General features: G+C 49.6%; 3 protein-coding genes and 3 non-coding genes across 6 annotated transcripts; all 6 read right to left on the reverse strand.

Annotated features, from left to right (window-relative positions):
* Positions 1-65: 65 nt before the first annotated feature.
* LOC107276960 (uncharacterized) lies at positions 66-1,941 on the reverse strand. Its single transcript, XM_015779751.3, has 3 exons — positions 1,467-1,941; positions 1,026-1,374; positions 66-930 (listed from the first exon to the last, which is right to left on the reverse strand). The coding sequence occupies exons 2-3, from the start codon at positions 1,371-1,373 to the stop codon at positions 313-315; spliced, it is 966 nt and encodes a 321-aa protein (XP_015635237.1). The 5' UTR covers position 1,374; positions 1,467-1,941; the 3' UTR covers positions 66-312.
* Positions 1,942-4,054: 2,113 nt separating this feature from the next.
* Positions 4,055-8,339, reverse strand: LOC4334953 (uncharacterized). Its single transcript, XM_015778554.3, has 5 exons — positions 8,032-8,339; positions 7,837-7,939; positions 7,030-7,103; positions 6,192-6,896; positions 4,055-4,674 (listed from the first exon to the last, which is right to left on the reverse strand). The coding sequence occupies exons 1-5, from the start codon at positions 8,272-8,274 to the stop codon at positions 4,555-4,557; spliced, it is 1,245 nt and encodes a 414-aa protein (XP_015634040.1). The 5' UTR covers positions 8,275-8,339; the 3' UTR covers positions 4,055-4,554.
* LOC112938830 (small nucleolar RNA snoR103) lies at positions 5,333-5,440 on the reverse strand. Its single transcript, XR_003242150.1, has one exon. It is a non-coding gene; the product is annotated as a small nucleolar RNA snoR103 (small nucleolar RNA).
* On the reverse strand, positions 5,605-5,711 carry LOC112938828 (small nucleolar RNA snoR103). Its single transcript, XR_003242148.1, has one exon. It is a non-coding gene; the product is annotated as a small nucleolar RNA snoR103 (small nucleolar RNA).
* Positions 5,831-5,937, reverse strand: LOC112938829 (small nucleolar RNA snoR103). Its single transcript, XR_003242149.1, has one exon. It is a non-coding gene; the product is annotated as a small nucleolar RNA snoR103 (small nucleolar RNA).
* A 1,919-nt stretch (positions 8,340-10,258) lies between the features above and the next one.
* LOC4334954 (ARF guanine-nucleotide exchange factor GNL2) lies at positions 10,259-15,030 on the reverse strand. The gene is made up of 3 exons (XM_015779679.3): positions 13,883-15,030; positions 12,930-13,818; positions 10,259-12,732 (listed from the first exon to the last, which is right to left on the reverse strand). Exons 1-3 carry the CDS (start codon positions 14,965-14,967, stop codon positions 10,483-10,485), a joined length of 4,224 nt encoding a protein of 1,407 aa, XP_015635165.1. The 5' UTR covers positions 14,968-15,030; the 3' UTR covers positions 10,259-10,482.
* Between the last annotated feature and the right edge of the window lie 4,371 nt (positions 15,031-19,401).

The following is a 19,401-nucleotide window of genomic DNA, read 5'->3' on the forward strand; positions in this document are numbered from 1 at the left end:
CTGGGCGTGTTTATATAAAAGAAATACTGTATGACTGAAATTAGACTTCAAAGCTCCATAACTAGTGCAGCAATAACACATCATGCATTACAGCATTTTGGTTTGCACATATCCCTACATAGTAGTACTTCGTAATCACCCACATAGTAGTGCCATATATTACATCATGGGTTTGCACTAACCCCTACTTTATACTTCACACTGCCATCCCCTATATGGTAGTGGCAGCATATATCATAAGTATATAACAGTAACATGGGTTTATCAAAATGCATTGCTCCCTAACCAAAATGTCACCACCTGGCAAATGATTCACAGAGTGACATAGCCACCATCGGTAGCACATTTGCGCCCAAAGTAATCTATAACCCAAGCTTGGAAACTTTCATCACTTGCAACTCGCAGATAAGAACGAAAGCATTCTTGTTCTGGCTTGGTGAGAAAGATTGCAAGTTCAATTTTGTCACTTGCTGGGATGGTGAGGTCTTCTATGCGCTTCCAAATACTTGCATTTGGATCTCCTACAGAGGGCACTTCAACAGATGCAACAGACTGTGCAGATGCAAGAGAGTTAGCAAGCCTAAGGATACTAGCTATCAGCTCATCCTCCTCTGCTTTGTGGCGGCTCGTTTTATGCTTCACAATCTTCTTGGTAGGTGATTTCACAAACTTACGCTTCTGCCCTGAAGAAGTGGCATCAGTTGTCGGACTATAGCGAGGTATTGTGTCGGAATCATTGCCACCATCTTGCAGTGGAAATGTATATTCTTCCAACTCCTTGATGCTACCACTGCCATCACTATCACTACTAGTATTAGCAGTAAACTGGTCCATCGCAAGAGAGCCATCAGCTTTTGAACAGCCCACAAATAATTCTTCAAAGAGATGGAAGAATTTGATAGGCTTAGTCAAGTAGTTGTATTTAGTTGTCTGTCATTAGAAGAAGCATGGTTAGAAATAAACAAACTTAACAATTCTTGTATGAATTATAACTCAAACTAGTGTGCAATCATAGAATAACTTACACCAAGTTTGTTTGCTTCCTTCTCCGATGGGTCAATGTTAAATTTGCATGATGTTGCATCAAAACCATAGCCACTTTTTCCTAAGGCTGCACAGATCCAACTACATTTTTCCTTGCATAGCCTGAAATGCCAATGGACTTGGCTTCTGTTGACTCTAAGTCCAAGCTTGTCATTCAAAGCAGTAGCACACTGCTGGTGGTGTTGTTTCCTCCACTTGAAGGTGGTAGGTTTGTCCTTGCGGAGCGATATATACCACTCAAGCATGAACTGAGTGGCATCATCACTCCAAGTGATATACTTTTCACGAGAGCCACCTTCCTTGCTATTATCTTCAGTACGATTTCCCATACTGCATACATCATAGGAGAATTGTAAGTAAAACACTTCATATGAACAATGGTAGTCAGTTAATACAAAAAACAAAGATTGTAAGCAATATACGTTGGTAACTCATTCGCTGGTCATAACATCGTGGACATCTATGTTGTTTCTATCATTCCACATCTGATTGGCAATATCGTCACGCTTGGCTGCCCACTCACGTACATCAGCCCCTTTGTCAGTGACACGGTTACTACTCCTTGGTAGGCGAGCATACCACGTATCCTCATCGGAGACAAATTCATCATGTCCATCGTCCAATATCCAATTATGAAGGGCACAACAAGCGATAACCACCATTGCTTGGGCTTTCAAGGGTATGAATGGCTTATTCATAAGAATCTTGAAGCGGTTCTTAAGAGCACCAAAAGCTCGTTCAATTGTAGTTCGAAGTGAAGAATGACGATAGTTGAATAGCTCTTTTGGGCATTTTGGACCTTGAGGGCCACGAAACTCTTTTAGGTGATATCGAACACGACGATATGGCGGCAATATACCCGGCCTAGCAGCATATCCAGCATCAGCCAAAAAATATTTCCCTACAACCATCAATCATGTCATATATGAGCCTAATGTTATCTTCTTACAACAAGGCTAATTACGATTCTTTCAAAATGTTTAATTACCTTCTGGTATTTTAAGACCATTTGGGCGCGACAATGCATCTTGCAAGACAAGAGAATCATGAGCTGACCCCTCCCAACCTGATAGGATATATGTGAACCTAAGGTCAAAGTCGACAGCAGCCAATACGTTCTGTGTGGGGTATGACTTGCGGCCTCTAAACCTATCCACCTTCTTGGCTGGCACACTTGCCCTGATGTGTGTGCCGTCTAGTGCCCCAATACAGCCCTAAGTGCAGACAAAATAAAAACATCCGAGTGAAATAAACAAAAGTTAATGGAATATGAATTATTGTCTCTTGGTATTTAGAGTTACCTCAAAATATGGATAGAATTTGTTTGGGTTGCTGGTGATCTTAGTATGTGTATCGGTAGACCTGACATAAATGAGTTCTCGAGCTAACTCACACATGGCCCGCAACACAATATGAAAATACCTACTCACTGTCTCACCAGATCGCCAAAATAAGAATCCTACAGATGGAACTGAATGATGTTGTCCAACCTTCTTCAGAAACATTGCCACTTGCTCCTCTACTGAAACATGAAAGGTGTCAACTAGTAGTCCCTTGTTCTTAAGACGAGAACAGAGCCTGTAGAATAACTGACGGGGCATTCTCAATTGTTGTGTGCATATCCTATCTGAAGTGTCGATCAACCTAATTAATTCACTTGTTCTCCATACATCCCTATGGATCAGGGGCCCATACCGTACCCCTTTGCATTTACTTCTTTTACCATTTTTATTCCTCAACCAGACGAGGATCAAAACCAGAAGTATCACTACAGCCTTTTGCCTCAACAAGAAGCAATGCACATATTGCTGTCGATTGCTCTCCATCTGGAAGCAGATTACCAGTTTGAAATTACTTTAGAAAATCAAATACTATTGTGCCAACATACAGATTTATCCAAAAAAAAAGGAGATATTCACTTAGATGTAAAAGGACACACTAATAAAGTACAGGTGAAATAAGCATCAACACTAAACTAGTAAGATGTTCGGCCAACTAACTTTTATTACTACTAGTACATAAGATGCTAATGGCAGATTATACATCAGAAATTTTATTATCAACACAAGTGGGAAAGCATTCTATGGAAGGAATGGTTACCTTTGTGTGATGGCACTTGAGCGCGGCGGAGTCAGTAGAGCTGCAGCTGAAATCGCGGCGCCCGTATGCCGTCCTCTGTCGCCTGAGCAGAACCCTTCCGCCTCACTCTCGTCCCCTCCCCAGCAGATTTACTCCAAAATTTCTACCCCATTTGATCAGCTCTTATGGGTTTGATTGTTTGAGAAGATGACTATGGATGGCAAGATGGACTCCTGTGTCTTCTAGCTCGGGATTGGAGGAGCTATAGGTTGTGGCCTGTGGCTAGAGAAGATGATGAGCGGTAGGTGGATGCCAATAAATGGGAATCTCTGCTTGTGTACTACTGTGCAGCTTGGATATGGAGCGTCGTCCGAGCCCGCGCAAGAGTTTAAATTTCACGCCTGCGTTTTGGCTCTTGTCAATGGCGTGACCTATTGTTTTGCATAGGCCAGCCAATATTTGGATCCAAACCAAAATTATACTTTGTACTGTTAATGTGGCCCAAACATTGGTAATGCCATTTTAGGCTATGAACCAAACCGGCCCTTAGCCCTTGAGCACCACACCACTAAACCTGATGCGTGGTTAATCATTAGGCGACCAGAAGAAAATGTTAACCACCTACTACAAAGCAACACAACAAATTGAGCAGTCTCCCTGAGTCCCTGTTAAGTGTTCATCATTCATTCAATACAACCCCCGATAATTGCATAACATAATTAACACCACATAATCTAGATAACACCAAGCGCACTACAGCTGACTCTTCATGGCAAAACATAACTATCATGTCTAAATCCAGAATTTTTGCCCACAAATTATTTATTTTTTGTATCTTTCCAAGGCTTATCAGCAGTCGTATATAAAACAACCGGAGTCATAATTCGCACCAATAAAACTTTTCATAGAATCCATCTCATCAGGCACAAACTACATCAAATCAGACAGAATAATTTATGGATGTTGTTAACGATGTACGAGATACGTACATTACATATATACACAACAAAATACATAGCCTCCTGGCATTCAGAGTTCATACATCGAACAATGGAAAAAAAATTTACGCAGAACTCATTCAGATCAAGCCAATCTGACACTATGGGGCATCGACAAATTTCTCACCACCAAGGGTGTGTGCCTAAATAATACACATCGCATTCCACAAGGAAAAGATGAAGAAAAAAATCGTTCTAACATAGCCTACATTTTTTTTTTTTTGTTCAAGAGCTGCGTCAAGTATGCTACAAACACACCAATGACCTACTGGGAGCATAAAGGAGCAATGCAGATGCAGTTCCTGGGAATTAAGGTTAGCCTCATCAACTGTCAGTGCCACAATCCCTATCAACAGCTGCACAAGTCAGGATATCAGACCTACTGTGGCTGGCTCCTGGTGACCTGGTCCTGGGGGGAACTGACTGCTTGTGGCTATGGAGGAGTCGGGGTCTTCACCTTTGGAACCCGGAATATTGGGGAGAAGAGTAATGGCTGGACCACTGGAGATGCAGAGGATTTCGCCTGCTGCCTTGCGGAACATCGTTGCAGACCCTGCATGGTGGACATGTTGTCAGCATGTATAAAACTTCTGTATGAAATTCATGAAGAAAAAAAAACGTACAATTAGCACCTCAACTAGACACAAATCAGGATTCAGGAGTCAGGACTGAAGACCTAAGACAGTAAAGACCAATGCATAGGTTCATTTAACAAAGCAGATCATATTCAAGAATAAAGTGTTCTGTGATAATCACAAGATAAGGGTTTATAAACATTATCTTACTTTTAAAACACACAAAAAGTTGCATAACTTTACCGACAATAGTTGGAAATTGGAAAGAATACATTGTTTAAAGCCAACACAAGGCTCTGACATGACTGAATCTAACATTGGTACATAAAAAGGGCAAAGGAGCAAATAATAGCAAATGGCTAGAAACAAGATGTGTGTGGCTCATTCCCATCGTAGCCTTTTGAAAACACAAATTAATTACTCAAACATTCCCACGATCTTCCCATGAATCATACATGCATCAAAGAACAATTACAAAACCAATTCTGCAGAAGTTAAGTTGACTAACAAAAAGGACACTTTGGACATACAAGCACCAGGACATAAGAGGAACAGAAGAATTTGACACAAAAGGATACCAGATACCACAGAGCCCAACAGTCTGACCAAGTAACCTAATATAGACTCCGCAAAAAAGACTATGCGACAGTTCTTTTGTGAGGATTCTGGACTTGAAGAACACTCACTTACTTCCCATCAACTTTAGTATTTGCCCATATTTACAGCAAGATGCAACTAATGCAGCCCACCAAGAATTAGGGCATTGGAATTAGTGTTGCAAAATAAGTACAAGCACCATGGATAAAGATGCTATCCTCCATCATTGTGTTATTTTGGCCTATGCATACAACAGTGATGTCTGGTAGTCAAAAGACATGTTCTTCCATGTGTTACATAGTACCCCAAGTGCATGTATGATGGTCCTTTATGAGCATCTACAACTAGCATAATGCCCACCTAAATTCCATCAACTTTACTCTTTGTCCATATTTACAGTAGGAGGCAACTCATGCAGCCTACCAAGAATTAGGACACTGTAACTAATGAGCAAAAAGTGTTGCGATACCAAAAGAAAACTGGAAGCAGAAAAAAAATATTTTGCCAGGTTCTTAATACTTTAATAGTGTATAGAGCAAATGAGCGATGGTCCTTTATGAGCACCAGTGACTCACATAATACTCATCTAAATTCCATCTACCTTACTTTCTGTCCATATTTACAACAAGGTGCAACTCACGCAACTTGCCAAGAATTAGGACACTACGACACATGACAACAATGTACTGCTGTCATAACAAAGGTTCAAATATTAGTCCATAAAGTAGTTAATTTGGACATAAACAACGATAGATCAAACAACTTTGCTTTAAAGCACAACATTATACATCAAATATGGAATTGTGAACAGTAAGTAGAGTTAATAAACAAAAATATACACATAAAGTAAATAATGTACACCAAGAGCTGACCATGTATTTGAAATAAGAATACTTACACTGGATGATGGCAAGGCACGCTTCCGCTTTTCGCCAACCTCAGACTTATCACCTTCTAATTTTTGCCTACGAGAATTATTTCTTGACTGGACTTGCTTCTGTTTTGAACTTGATGCATGCTGTCTGGAAATCTTCACTTTTCTCCCAGGCGGTGTGGCTTGCAAATTTGTTGATTTGTCCCTTGAAGGAGGGTCTTGGGACCTACATTTTCTGTTCTTCTGGTTGATATCCTTTTTGTTGATCTGACTGGTCATAGGCTGACCATGTTTGAGTTGTTCAATTTCCAAGTCTTTCTCCTTCACCAAGGAAAGCATTTCCTGTAGCTTATCCTCAAGAATTGATATGTTCATTTTGGCATCAACAGCTTCTGCTTGTAATCTGCCGATCTCGTTGCCCTTATTTTGATCTTGCAGCTCTTCTAAATTCTTCTGAAGCTTTTGTGCAGCTTCAGTAGCTTGTGCTGCCTCTATTTTTTTCTTCTTAAGGAGATCAGTATAATCATTCTCCATTGTCCTCAACTGGTTCCACACAAAATCATTTTCTGCACGTAATGCAGAAACTTCCTTTTCCTTTTCAGAGCTCAAAGTCTTGTAGGCGTGCTTTAGTTTTTTTAACTCTGCTCTTAAATCTCTTGGACTGTGAATGTGGTGATCAACAGTGTTTTCAGCAAGTTCTGCATGCCTTTCCACTTCCTTCAGTTTTTCCTAGTAGTAATAGAAACAAGCAGAATCACGAAACAAAGATTAGGAAAATTAGTGGTATGCACAAGCTGAACTCATGCTCGTTAGTTACAGCAGCTACAAAAGGGCCACATGCAGCTCTTGTTTTTGTATGTACCTTCAGTTCATAGTTTTCTGCAGCCAAAGCAGCTATAGAAGTTCTGAAGTCCTCCAAATCATTCTCCGTGAGTTCTGATTCAGAAACAGAAGGAAATTACATCAGTAATCAGTAACAACATAAATTCACAAAAACTTCCTTTTCCTGAACAATATTTCCACTTAATATGCATATATACAATGTCTTCAAGACAAATAGTAGATCCATTTTCAGTAAAATGTCCTTCTAGATGGAATACAAAACACAATTTGGTAATGCCATCCTCTACCTTTTGCCAGAAAAGAAAGAAGAAAGCAAGATTAGGTTGTGCTCAACTTGCAGCAACATTATCTATCAGTCTGACCAATGCAATTGCAAATAAAAAGGCACAAACTTTTCCACTGGAAGCACCTCAAACCACAAAGAAAAGGGCATACCAGCACCAAGTTTCCTGATGAAACTAATAAAAAGAAGAGAACGCCAAAATAATACCTGTGCGACAAATACTTAATCTAGACCGTGTAATTGAACAAGACTGCATGATGTTTAGGTTGTGAACTAGCCTAAAGATGATACATTTTCCATCCACTGGAAGCAGCAATTAAGAAAGAACATGACAGCATGGCCAGGAGCCATTGAAATAGCCTGGCTACGACAGATCGGAAGGAGTCAGAGAACCCAATATCTACTAATCAACGAAGCCGATGCCCAAGAGGCGCAAAGACGCCAATCTTGTCCACTTCAAGCGGAAAAGGGGGGAGATTTTGCTCCAAAATCCCCCGAAAGGAAGCGATTAAGGAGACGAAGGCGGAGCGGTTCCTTTCTTACCAGCAATCTTCTGGTAGGAGCGGGCCTCCCGCTCCTTGTCCCCAATAAGGATCTCCATGTTGGCCGCCTCATACCTCTTCCTGATGGCGTCCGCCTTCCTCGCCTGGGATCCCACCAAAACCCTAACCGGCATCAGCGGAGGAAAAACCCTAGAAGGGAAGACGGCGCGGGGCCGATGGATGGGGGGGTAGAGACCTGCTGCAGGGAGGACTGGAGGCGGCCGACGCGGGAGACCATGAAGTCGTGCTGGATCTTGACGAAGGCCGCGAGGTGGTCGCGCTCCGCGACGAGCTCCTCCACCTGCGCCTGCGTCTTGCGCAGCATCGCCACGATCCCGTCGTAGATCCGCAGCCACTCCGCCTGGGCGCCCTTGCCGCTGTCCCCCGCCGGCGCGGCCACCCTCGCGCCGCGCCCACGGCCGCCGCCGCCGCCGGCCATGGATGGATTTTGAAATTTGGAAAGGGAGAAGGATGAGAGACGGGAGGGGAGAGGATTGGGGATTTGGGGGAAACGACCGTTACGCGGAGTATAAAGAGAGGCGCATCAGGGGGATTCGGAAAAAAAAAAAGGGTACTATCCATCTACTCCATATTTTTACTCCTTAACAAAAATGACATTTTATAAAAATTCAAATTATCCTTTCTTTTAATAATTTGAATTGATATAGGCTGTGTTTAGATCCAAAGTTTGGATCCAAACTTCAGTCCTTTTCCATCACATCAACCTGTCATACACACACAACTTTTCAGTCACATCATCTCCAATTTCAACCAAAATCCAAACTTTGGGCTGAACTAAACACAGCCATAATTGCAATCAACTGCAAGTTAGGTTGAAAAAATTACTACTTAGGATACCTCTAAACAGTTTTCTTTGCTAGTTGAAACTTACCAACAGGTCACTATTAGCTCTCAAAGTACAAATGCCTTTAAATCCCATCCATAGCACCTAGAACATGGGCTCTAGATCACATCCCCCAACTATGGTTTTTCACGTGGAAGGGAAAGTCCGGACGCTCTTCTTCCAATTTTCTCCACCCTGCTTTACCATCCTGGTCTCCACCCAGACTTCATCACCCCGATGCTTCCACGGTATCCGTTTCGTTGTCCTCTGAGCATGCTAGTTTCTCAAGCGCTTGCTCCCCCTATCCTTACGTGTCCGTTCACTGTCCTCTGAGCCTGTTAGTTCCTCACCCACCTACTCCCCTTACGTTGTCACCTCCCTCTATCGCGTTGCCTCTTTCTTGAGCATGTCGTTGTCTCTATCGCTAGCTCTAGCAGGAACGTCTCCATTGGCCAAATCTATCAGTAGCGAGGAAGGCATAAAGCCATCCACTTCCCATCTCTCACTTTACTTACAATTGTTGACTTGATAGTTTCCATGTAATGACAATTTGTAACTAAATGAATTTAGTATGGTTAATTTGATCAATTATCTTGGTTAACCAGACTGACAAATAAACTATATATAGCTCAAAGTGTAACACAGCCCAACCCACCAACCTAATCTATACCTTCCATACAATTACAACCGCTAATCACTTAAAACTTAGTATATAATCGTAGCAATTATTAATATATCCTAAAAACTAACATGAAAGATACCACAACAATCCGCTAAGACCCCTCTCCCTTTCGTAGCCACCACTCCATTCGGTTACCCCTCTCATAGATGCATGGTCCCGCTCCCTACCAGGCGTTCTCACACCAAAAGCCCAGCAATAACCACATAATGCCTCCCCATCCTTGAATTTAGGTGGTCCGACCTCTTCTCCTACCATTTCTAAACTCTAGCCTATAGGTGCTAGCTAGCGGCAATGCCTCATCCATTTTGATGTTGACGTGCGACTGCGTTCGCTATTTAATTGTGAATTTGTGGGTTTTTTTTCTCTTAAACAGTAAGTTAAAAGAAAAGGTTATAATTGAAAACCGAATTGAACCAATCGAAAGGATAGCTTGGTATTGATTATTTTGCATTGTATTTCATTCTTGACCTAAATTACTAAAAGACCAAATACCGAACCAAATTGTTTGGTCTCAGTAAATGCCAGTGGTGCCCACAATGGCAAATATCAAGGTTCAGCGCATATATAACTGAACAAATGACAACATGTCATGCCTCACACATTTTACCCATATATTGGCTAATTAGAGAGATCATTCACATCTGAAACACAGGTATTGTGATTTTAGGATCCCTTGATTTGAGATTTGATTTAAGAAAAAAACACTGCCTTCACCCCAATCGAAGGGAAAACTGTCCCAAACTCTCAAGGAAACATTCTCCTTTTTTTTTCATTATCATTTAAATTTAAATGATTATGAAAAAACTCGAAAAAAATCAATATAATATATTAATATGTAATATGTCACTTCTATAATTTGCTGTAAAAATAACTTCGAATATACCTTAACCAATTATAGCCAAAGCTAAAAGTCTCATTAGTCTTTGATTCCTAATTTTAGTCCAAAACTAAGCCATAGTCTTTCGTAGATGGTTATAGAGGTAATGTGTACATTCCTAGTTAGAATAAAAAGAAAGACTGAACAATAATACTGTCTCCGTTTTTTAATATATGACATTGGTTATCAGAGTAACCTCTAACTTAATAACACTAGTAATTAACTGCAGTGAGTAAGTGAGTAATCAATCAGGGAAGAGCTCCTCCATGACAGCTGGAGCGATCCACTGGATCTGGATGTGGGTGATCTCCCACAGCTCGTCTCCTTCCATGGCGACCAGCACCCCCTTGTCCTTCATCTCCACGATCATCCGCTTCAGCATCCTCGGCACCAGCTCCTGCATCACGCCGGCGCCGCCGCCCGCCGCCAGGTCCGACTTGATGCACGTGTCCAGCCGCCGGAGCACCCCCAGCCAGAACGTCCTGAACCCCGCCCCCTGCGCCAGCGTCCCCAGGAACAGCACGAACACGTCGGCGAGCAGCTCCGTCGCCGCCGCCAGCGTCCCCTCCATGCTCCGGGTCTCCCTCTCCGCCCCCTCCCTCCTCGAGTACTCCAGCGTCTTCTCGTGCAGGTCGTCCACCATGGCGAAGATGACCAGGTTGAAGCACGCCAGCGACCCCGTCGGGCCCAGCTCGAGCTCGCCGGCGGCGGCCAGGGCGAACGCTCGGCCCAGCTCCGCCACCGCCTGGTTCCGTATCTCCTCTCGCCGGACTAGGCTCGTCTTGCGCAGCGCCTCCGCGAGCTTGATGAACATGCTCGTCGCCAGGTTGCCCATCCGCGACGCGTCCTCCATCATCATCATCGCCGCCGCCGACGACGACGAGCTTGAGCTGCTCCAGGCGTTGCCCGGGTCGGAGTAGCCGGACTTGTGCCATAAAATGAGCCAGTTGACGGAGTCGGCCATGAGCTGGAGGATCCTGGTGCTGATGTCGAGCGGGCTGATCTTGAGCGCCGCGAACCCGAAGGCGGCCTCGATGCACGCCGCGTAGTTGAACCGCGTCACCACCTGCGCGCCGTCGTTCATGAGCTTGATCATGGCGGCCACCGACTGGTCGAACGTCTCCGGGTGCCGCCCGGTGACGGACAGCAGGTGAAGCACCGTCTTCCACCCGATCGGCGTCTGCACGTTGCTGGCGTACTCCATCAGCAGCTTCACGATGCACTCCGAGATGCCTTCGCAGCAGGTGTCCAGGATCTCCTTGTCCAGCTTCCACATCAGGTTGATCGACTTGAACACCAGCTCCTCCGCCATCCGGTCCCCGCCGCCGCCGGAGAGCAGCCTCACGGCGACCCTGAACAGCGCCACGATCGCCTTCTCGGCGAACGGGCACGGCGAGAAGAGCGGCAGCTGGGACACGGCGGCGAAGCAGTCGTGCAGCTGCGGCCAGAACGTGGTGAAGCGGTGCACGTTCGCCGACGAGACGACCGCGATGAGGTCCCAGCAGAAGCCCACCGTCTCCTCCTCCTCCACCGGCGTGCTGAACTTCTGCCCCTTGCCGCCGGCGGCGAAGATGAGCGCCCGCCCCAGGTTCTGCACCGACTCGTCCGGCAGCTTCCCGCTCTCCGTGAAGATGCTCCCGATCCGGCATTGCTGGATGATCTTGAGGTTGTTCTCGAACTCGCTCCCCACCGACAGCAGCGACTCGCCGCCGGCGTCCAGCGACAGGAACTGCGAGAACCGCCCGATCATGCCGGACACGTGCCTGCTCGTCCCGGCGCCACGGTGCGACGACGGGAAGATGACGCCGGACTCCGACTTGGCCCGGTGTCCCAGCCGCTCCGTGCTCACGGCGGCGCCGGCGCCGCCCTCCTGGTCGACCAGCGACGGCGGCAGCAGCTTGAGGCGCTTGAGCTTGAGCAGGCAGTCGACGACGTTCTTCCACGCGCCGCGCACCGACTCGCCGAAGCGGTTGGTGATGGTGAAGAGCGCGAGCGTGGCCATCCTGGGCTTGAGCTCATTGCTGAAGGTGAAGAGCGTCTCCTCGGTGGTGGCGTAGGGGTTGAGCAGCGTGGTGAACTTGCAGAGGCAGCAGAGGAGCTCGTCGAGGACGTCCTCGAGGCCGTAGCGCGCGATCCGGGCGACGGAGATGAGGCCCTCGACGCACTGGTTGAGGATGTCCTCGTCGTCGGTGTAGTCGAAGATGGCGGCGAGGGTGGCGACGGCGGGGCCGGAGACGGTGACGAACACCTCGCGGGTGAGCTTGTGCTTGAAGTCGCAGGGGGTGAAGGGGTCGATGGCGCGGGAGCGCTTGACGAGGTCGGCCCATCTGGTGGGCGTCATCTCGGCGGCGGCGGAGGCCTGGCTGAAGACGGTGATGGCGTTGCCGGAGATGGAGTGGAAGAGCTCGGAGAGGTACTCCCTGGGGAGGTCCTTGCCGGCGTTGATGGCACGGTTGTTGCGGATGAAGTCGTCCTCCGACATCTTTTTCTTCACCTGTGGGTAAGGATGCAAGCCGGCCAACCCGTGAGTTCACTTGTAAGTAAGTCAAATAAATGATAAACCCATTTAGATATACAAGTGGGTCGATCCATAAACATATTAATATGTCAAATTAATAGATAACTCGCTGGTCAAATCGTACTAATTTTGTCTATAAGCGGGTTTGCGGACAAGCCCACTTGCACCCCTACTTGTGGGTTGTGGAGATCGGTGTTGAGCATGATGAGGGAGTAGCAGAGGATGAAGGCGGCGTCCTTGGTGGCGAACACCTCCGCCGTCTGCTGCTCGTAGAACCTCTCCGAGAACGCCTCCAGGATCCGCTGTATCTTCTGCGACTCGCCGGGGAGGCGGAACGTCTCCAGGTAGGTGCGCAGCGCCGTGTCCAGGATCACGCCGGTGAAGTCGAACGTCTCCGTGAACTCCTTGAGCACCCTCAGGCTCTGCTCCTCCGGGTCGCCCAGGAGCTCGCCGATCTTGTTCTTGTCCAGCCCCGGCGAGTAGCGGAGGAAGAAGGCCATGCTCCGGGGCTCCGGCGGGGTGGGCACCAGCTGGCTCAGCCGGAGGTACTCCATCCCCTTCTTCTCGTCGCGGTTGTAGTGGTTCGCCGCGATCGCCACCTTCTTCTTCCTCAGCTTCCGCTTGCGGACGAAGTCCACCCACGTCTCGTTGTTGCCGGAGCCGCCGGCGGCGGCGGCGTCCCAGCGCTCCACCCAGAAGAGGCGGTAGTCGGAGATGTCGACGGCGTAGGCGGCGTGGTCGGGGGCCTTGTCGACCTCGACGTTGTCGGCGATGGTGGTGAGCATGTTGACGAGGCCCTCGAACGCCTGGAGCTGCACCGTCGTCATGGGGCTCGACGCCGGGAACGCCGCCTTGCACAGCAGCTTCCCCACCTCCTCGTACACGTTCCGCAGCATCGGGTCGCAGTCGTAGTTCACGTACATCTCGATCACGAACGTCGGCTGCCGGCAGAAGCTGATCAGCCCCTCGATCGCCACCTCCTGGAGCTGCGCCCCGCCTCCGCCGCCGCACAGCCGGAGCAGCACGTACATGAAGAACGCCTCGAGCTGCAGCTTCAGGAACCTGGACGAACACCTTGCCTTCATAAATTGATTGAATCAATGGCGATCGAGCTCCTCGTTATTACCGGCGCAAGAAGTGGTAGAGGTTGAGAGCCGTGCTGCAGATCATGGAGAGGACGAGAGGGCTGGACTCAGTGGCGTAGTGGATGAGGTGGTAGAAGAGGTCGTCCTGGATGAGGCGGAGAAGCTTGGGGTGCTTGCCGATGGCCTCGCCGCCGAGCTCGATGGCGGAGTTGATGAGGACGAGGGAGAAGAGCTGCACGTCCTCCTCGGTGATGAACGCGCCGTGGCCGTCCCCGGTGGCCACCATGTCGGGGGCGTTGAGCAGCAGCGTGCAGAGGAAGTTGAAGATGTCGGCCATGCAGCGCGCGCCGAAGCCGGCCACGGACAGGTCGTCGGCGTCGGCGGCGTCGGCGGCCGGGATGTCGGGCAGGCGGGCGAAGACGGCCTGGAGGATCTCGTGCATGCAGTGCCTCGCCGTGCGCTGGAGGAGCTCGCTGCCGCGGCCGCTGGCGGCGTGCTGCACCACCTGGAAGCAGGTGTTGACGGCGTTGCAGACGGCGTGGTCGGAGAGGAGCGGCGCGGCGCGGGCGCGGAGCAGCGCGGCGAGCACCTGCAGCACGCGGAGGAGGACGGCCTCCTCGGCGCCCGGGTCGGCGATGCGCTCCACGCGGCAGCTGCTCACCGCCGTCAGCACCGCCTGGATCGCGTCGCGGGCGCCCGGGGAGCACTCGTCGAACACGTCGATCCTCAGGATCTTGAGCACCGACGACAGCGCCACGCCGGTGGCCGCCGGCGGCGACTCCTCGCTCTGGACCACGTCGAGGAACGGCTTCAGGTACATGGCCGGGTCGGAGCAGCGCCAGGCACCGTGCCGGGGCTGGAAGAGGAGCCCCCGCAGGTTCTTCAGCGACTGGATGAGCCCGGCGAACGTCGCCTCCTCCGCGGCGGCGACCGCCGGCGGGAGGTAGGAGTAGGGGTCCGGGCGGCGGCGGATGACGGCGAGGAGCGCGGCCACCTCGGTGTTGAGCATGCAGGAGATGCCGAGGTCCTTGAGCCTGGGGTCACGGCGGGGGCCCCGTGGCACGGTGTACGCCGGCGGGCCATCGTCGTCGTCGTCGGAGACCGCCGCCGCCGCCGTCCTCGCCATGGAGTATACGTTAATTTGATCGGTCAAAAGGTGGTAACGCGCGCGTATATGGTGGAATGAATGTGAACCAGGAGTGGAGCGAGTTAACGTCTCCTATTTTTAGGGCCCTGCCGTTTTTGTTTGCAGATATGGCTCCGGTTCATTTGCCAATATTAGTTTGTTCCTATTCGACTATTCCTAGTAGTATCTTTCTTAGAGTAATGTCAGCTCAGGCTAGGATAGGGATTTTCATCAATCGAGGGAACATTTTCTCGTTGTTTGTATATCATCTAAATAGTTATAAAAAATTTTGAACAAAATTAACAACATAGATTAATACAAAATATATCACTCCACAAACATGAAATACCAAATTCAACTTCTATAATTTGCAACAAAAATAACAAATTAAACTGAAAATAGTTATGGCACATTCACAACTATATTTGTTATTTTTGTTACAACTTGTAGAAGTTGAATTTAAACCTGTATGTTTGTGGAGTGATATATTTCATATTAATCTATGTTGCCAATTTTTTTATATTTTTTATGACTATTTAGATGACATGCACGAAACGAGCAGATATCCCCTCGAGGGATGAATTCACTTTCCCGCTCAGGCTATTAGTGCCAGAAAGAAAAGCGTTTCAAATTATAAGAACTTCTAACATTGACCATGTTTATATATATGTTAATAAATCTAAAAATATATGTGTATCAAGATTCATTAACATATACTTCCTCCGTTTCTAAATATTTGACACCATTGACTTTTTTAAATGTTCGTCTTATTTAAAAAATTTAAGTAATTATTAATTCTTTTCATATCATTTGATTCATTATTAAATATACTACTACTACTCAAGTTTTTGAATAATATTCACAAACGCTCTTGAATAAGACGAACGGTCAAATATGTTTAAAAAAATCAATGGCGTCAAATATTTAGGGACGGATAGAGTTATAGTTGGCCATGTGGGCCGCCCGGCACGGCACGGCCCAGGCCCGGCCGTGCCTGGGCCGAGGCTTGTCGGGCCGGCACGGCCCGACCGACGCACCGGGCCGTGCCGTGCCAGCCCACGTGCCGCACTCACGGCCCAGGCACGGCCCAACACGCCTCGGGCCGTGCCGGGCCGGCCCGAAGGCACGATGGGCCGTCGTGCTTTTCCTCAGAATAAGTCTAAATTTCCTCCCTCCTATTGGGCTGTGACATATGTACAGCTACAAAAAGTCTATTTTACCTCCCTCTTCTTTGGGCTGGGGTATATAAATAGCTAAAATAAGTCTATTTAAGGTCCCTATTCTTTAGACAGTTACATTTATATGTCTATTTTTAGTCCCCATACTTTATGTACCGGGCCTGGCCTGCCGGCCCATCGTGCCGGGCCGGCCCGACCGTGCCGGGCCAGCCCAGCGTGCCGGTGGGGAGGCCCAGGCACGGCCCGACGGTCGGGCCGGGCCAGCACGGGCCCGACCCAAGTCGGGCCGTGCCGTGCTTGGGCCGGGCCAAAAAGGCGTGCCGTGGGCCGGGCCTTCGGGCCTCGGGCCTTATGGCCAACTATAGATAGAGTATATGAATATGGACAATGCTAGAAAGTTTTTTAACCTGAAACGGAGGTAGTAGTTAATAATTCATCCATTCGTTATTTAAGAGGAGAGGAAATTAAAATTTTGAGAAATCTGAATGAGTCACTACCGGATGATTAATTATTTTTTTAGAAATAGATTAATTTAATTTGTAAAACGCAGACACTCACAACGCACACGCACTCACCCCTATGAACGCATGCACGCAAACCCTACCCCTACTGACGGAGCATGGGGCTCCTCACCGGGAGACCGCGCTGGCCCCCCTTTGCCGATTCGGCCGGGGACCCTGGGTGAGACTCTAAACTCCCAATCTGTATGTGGAAGGTTCGCGAGACAGGAAGCACAGAAGACACCGGCGATGTATACAGGTTCGGGCCGCTGAGAAGCGTAATACCCTACTCCTGTGTTTTGGGAGATCTGTGTATGAAAGAGCTACAAAGTATGAGCCAGCCTCTCCCTTGTTCTGGGTTCCTAATCTGGAAAGGTCCAGTCCAAGAAAAAACTCCCCCTCTCTCCGTGGGCAAGGTCCTCCATTTATATCTTAAGGGGATACCACATGCACCATCCCCCCCTTTGTGGGGATTTCCCCCACCTTTTCACAAATAGACGGAGATTTGCATGGTTGCCGTTCGAGTCACCTTCTGATGGGACGGCCCGCACCTACCTCCACTTTCGCCGGGAGCAGGCGCGACGCGGGATCATGGCTGCCTGCTGACGACATGACCGGAGTCAGACCAGTCACGTCGGTCATTCTTGTCCACCACGTGTCAGCTTAGCAATCTGCACGTTGGCCCTTCTTCACACAACATTTTGCCTGTAATGGTTAGGATGAAGCCTGGCATATATCTGACCAGGACTAACGTGCCATCTCTGGGAGGTAACACGCTAGCTCCAGCTGGGGACGAGCGCCTAGAAGCCCTCGTCCTGACGGGATGGGGCGAGGCGTGCGTCAGACCGCCTGTCGCCACCTAACCCGCGATCTGACCGGTCTGTGACTGGTCACAGACCGGATAAACGAGTGCACTGCACTGCGTTACATGCGGCGTGACACGCTCAGCCAACCCGCAATAAATGTGGTTAGGTGAGCCCCCACTGTGCTCACCTAACCCATACACGCGGAGCAAAAAAAACCCACGAGGGGTCGGGGCGCCTCGGCCCTCGGGGCCGAGGGGGGTGCAGCCCGACCCCCACAGGGGGACTAAGAGGAGGGCGAACACATCACCCTCGGGCTCGATGTCCCCCGAGGATGCCAGGCCACGTGGGCGATTGTGTCTGCCTCAAACCTCTAGTCATGATACTCCCGATCCCATGTCACCGACAGTAGCCCCCGGCGTTATGCCAGGGCGATCGCCCTCCTCAAGGGAAGCGGTCGGGCGTGACGCCACTCCTAAGGCCTGGTGACAGGTGGGACCGGTCTCCACGATTGGGCAGAAACCCAACGGTCACAAATCATGCACATCGGCAGTGGTAATTCGGCTGTCAATAATGAGCGGTCTCTTCAAGACTGCCACATTACTCGAGTAGCACACGAATCTGGACATGGCGATTCGTTTCATCTGGAGATATGGTAACGCCGCCTCGGTTGGCGAGCGTAATTAACGCGCGCACGATATGATCTACCTCGACTGCCACAACCGCATATCCACCTTATGCGCCGCAAGCGGGCGAATGGGATTAGTGGAAGCGTGGGCGCGAGAAACGAGGGGGCGAAATAGTGGGCGCGAGAAACGAGGAGCCGGGCACAGCGTTGGCAAGGGTATAAAGGCACTGAGGAAGGGATTTGTTTCCTTCCTTTCGCCATTATTCCCCTTGTCTTTGCCGCTTGCGCCCTAACTCCTTCTTTCCTGCGCCCTACCCTCGCCACACGCGCTCGCTCTTAATCTTCTCTTCCTCCGGCGCCATGGCACGGGGCTCCGCTCTGCTCGATGGTAGCGTGCTGCCGCCCTCCCGCATCGTGGGCGAGAGGCAGGCTGGGCTGCCGCGCCGCTTCATGCCGGAATCTGCCACCGGCCGGGAGATAGTCACGCTGGGCGAGGGACGCCCGGCGCCAGACTACCCGGGGCGGTCCGTCTTCTTTCTCCCTTTTGCAATGGCAGGGCTGGTTCCGCCATTTTCTTCTTTCTTCATGGATGTTCTGGAGTTCTACGATCTCCAGATGGCGCACCTCACCCCCAACGCGGTGATGACATTGGCCATCTTCGCGCATCTGTGCGAGATGTTCATTGGGGTGCGCCCATCTCTTCGGCTGTTCCGGTGGTTCTTCACCGTGCAGTCGGTGTCGCCGCCATCGGTAGTCGGTGGCTGCTACTTCCAGCCACGGGGACCGGCGCTGAACCGCTACATCCCCTGCGCCCTCCGCAAGAAGTGGGACGACTGGAAGAGCGACTGGTTCTACACTCCCCTCGCCGACGAAGCGCGCCTCCGACTTCCGAGCCAGCCCCCGGCGCAGGCCTCCAGCTGGCGGGCGCTGGTAGATCTGGGGGATGGCTATGACGCCGTCCTCGACCGTCTGGCGGGCCTGCGATCCCAGGGGCTCACAGGGGCCATGGTGTATGGCGACTACCTCCGTCGTCGGATTGCGCCGCTCCAGCGGCGCGCTCGGGGCGCCTGGGAGTACACCGGGTCTGAAGACTTCATGAGGACCTACCAGGGAGTGAGATGGGACTGGGCTCCTGAGGACTTCAAGATATTGGTCCAACGGGTGCTGAATCTCAACTCCGTGGAAGCGGCCCTCATTCCCCAAGGAATCCTCCCCCTCTGCAGCGATCCAGACCGCGCCTCCATCCTGACCATTATGATGGGGGTCGGGGCCTCTGAGGAGCGAGCTCCAAAGGGCCATGACGGCGCAGGCGGGAGCCGCCGGGG

This window comes from Oryza sativa, chromosome 4 (assembly GCF_034140825.1).
Source record: "Oryza sativa Japonica Group chromosome 4, ASM3414082v1".
Classification (NCBI taxonomy): domain Eukaryota; kingdom Viridiplantae; phylum Streptophyta; class Magnoliopsida; order Poales; family Poaceae; genus Oryza; species Oryza sativa.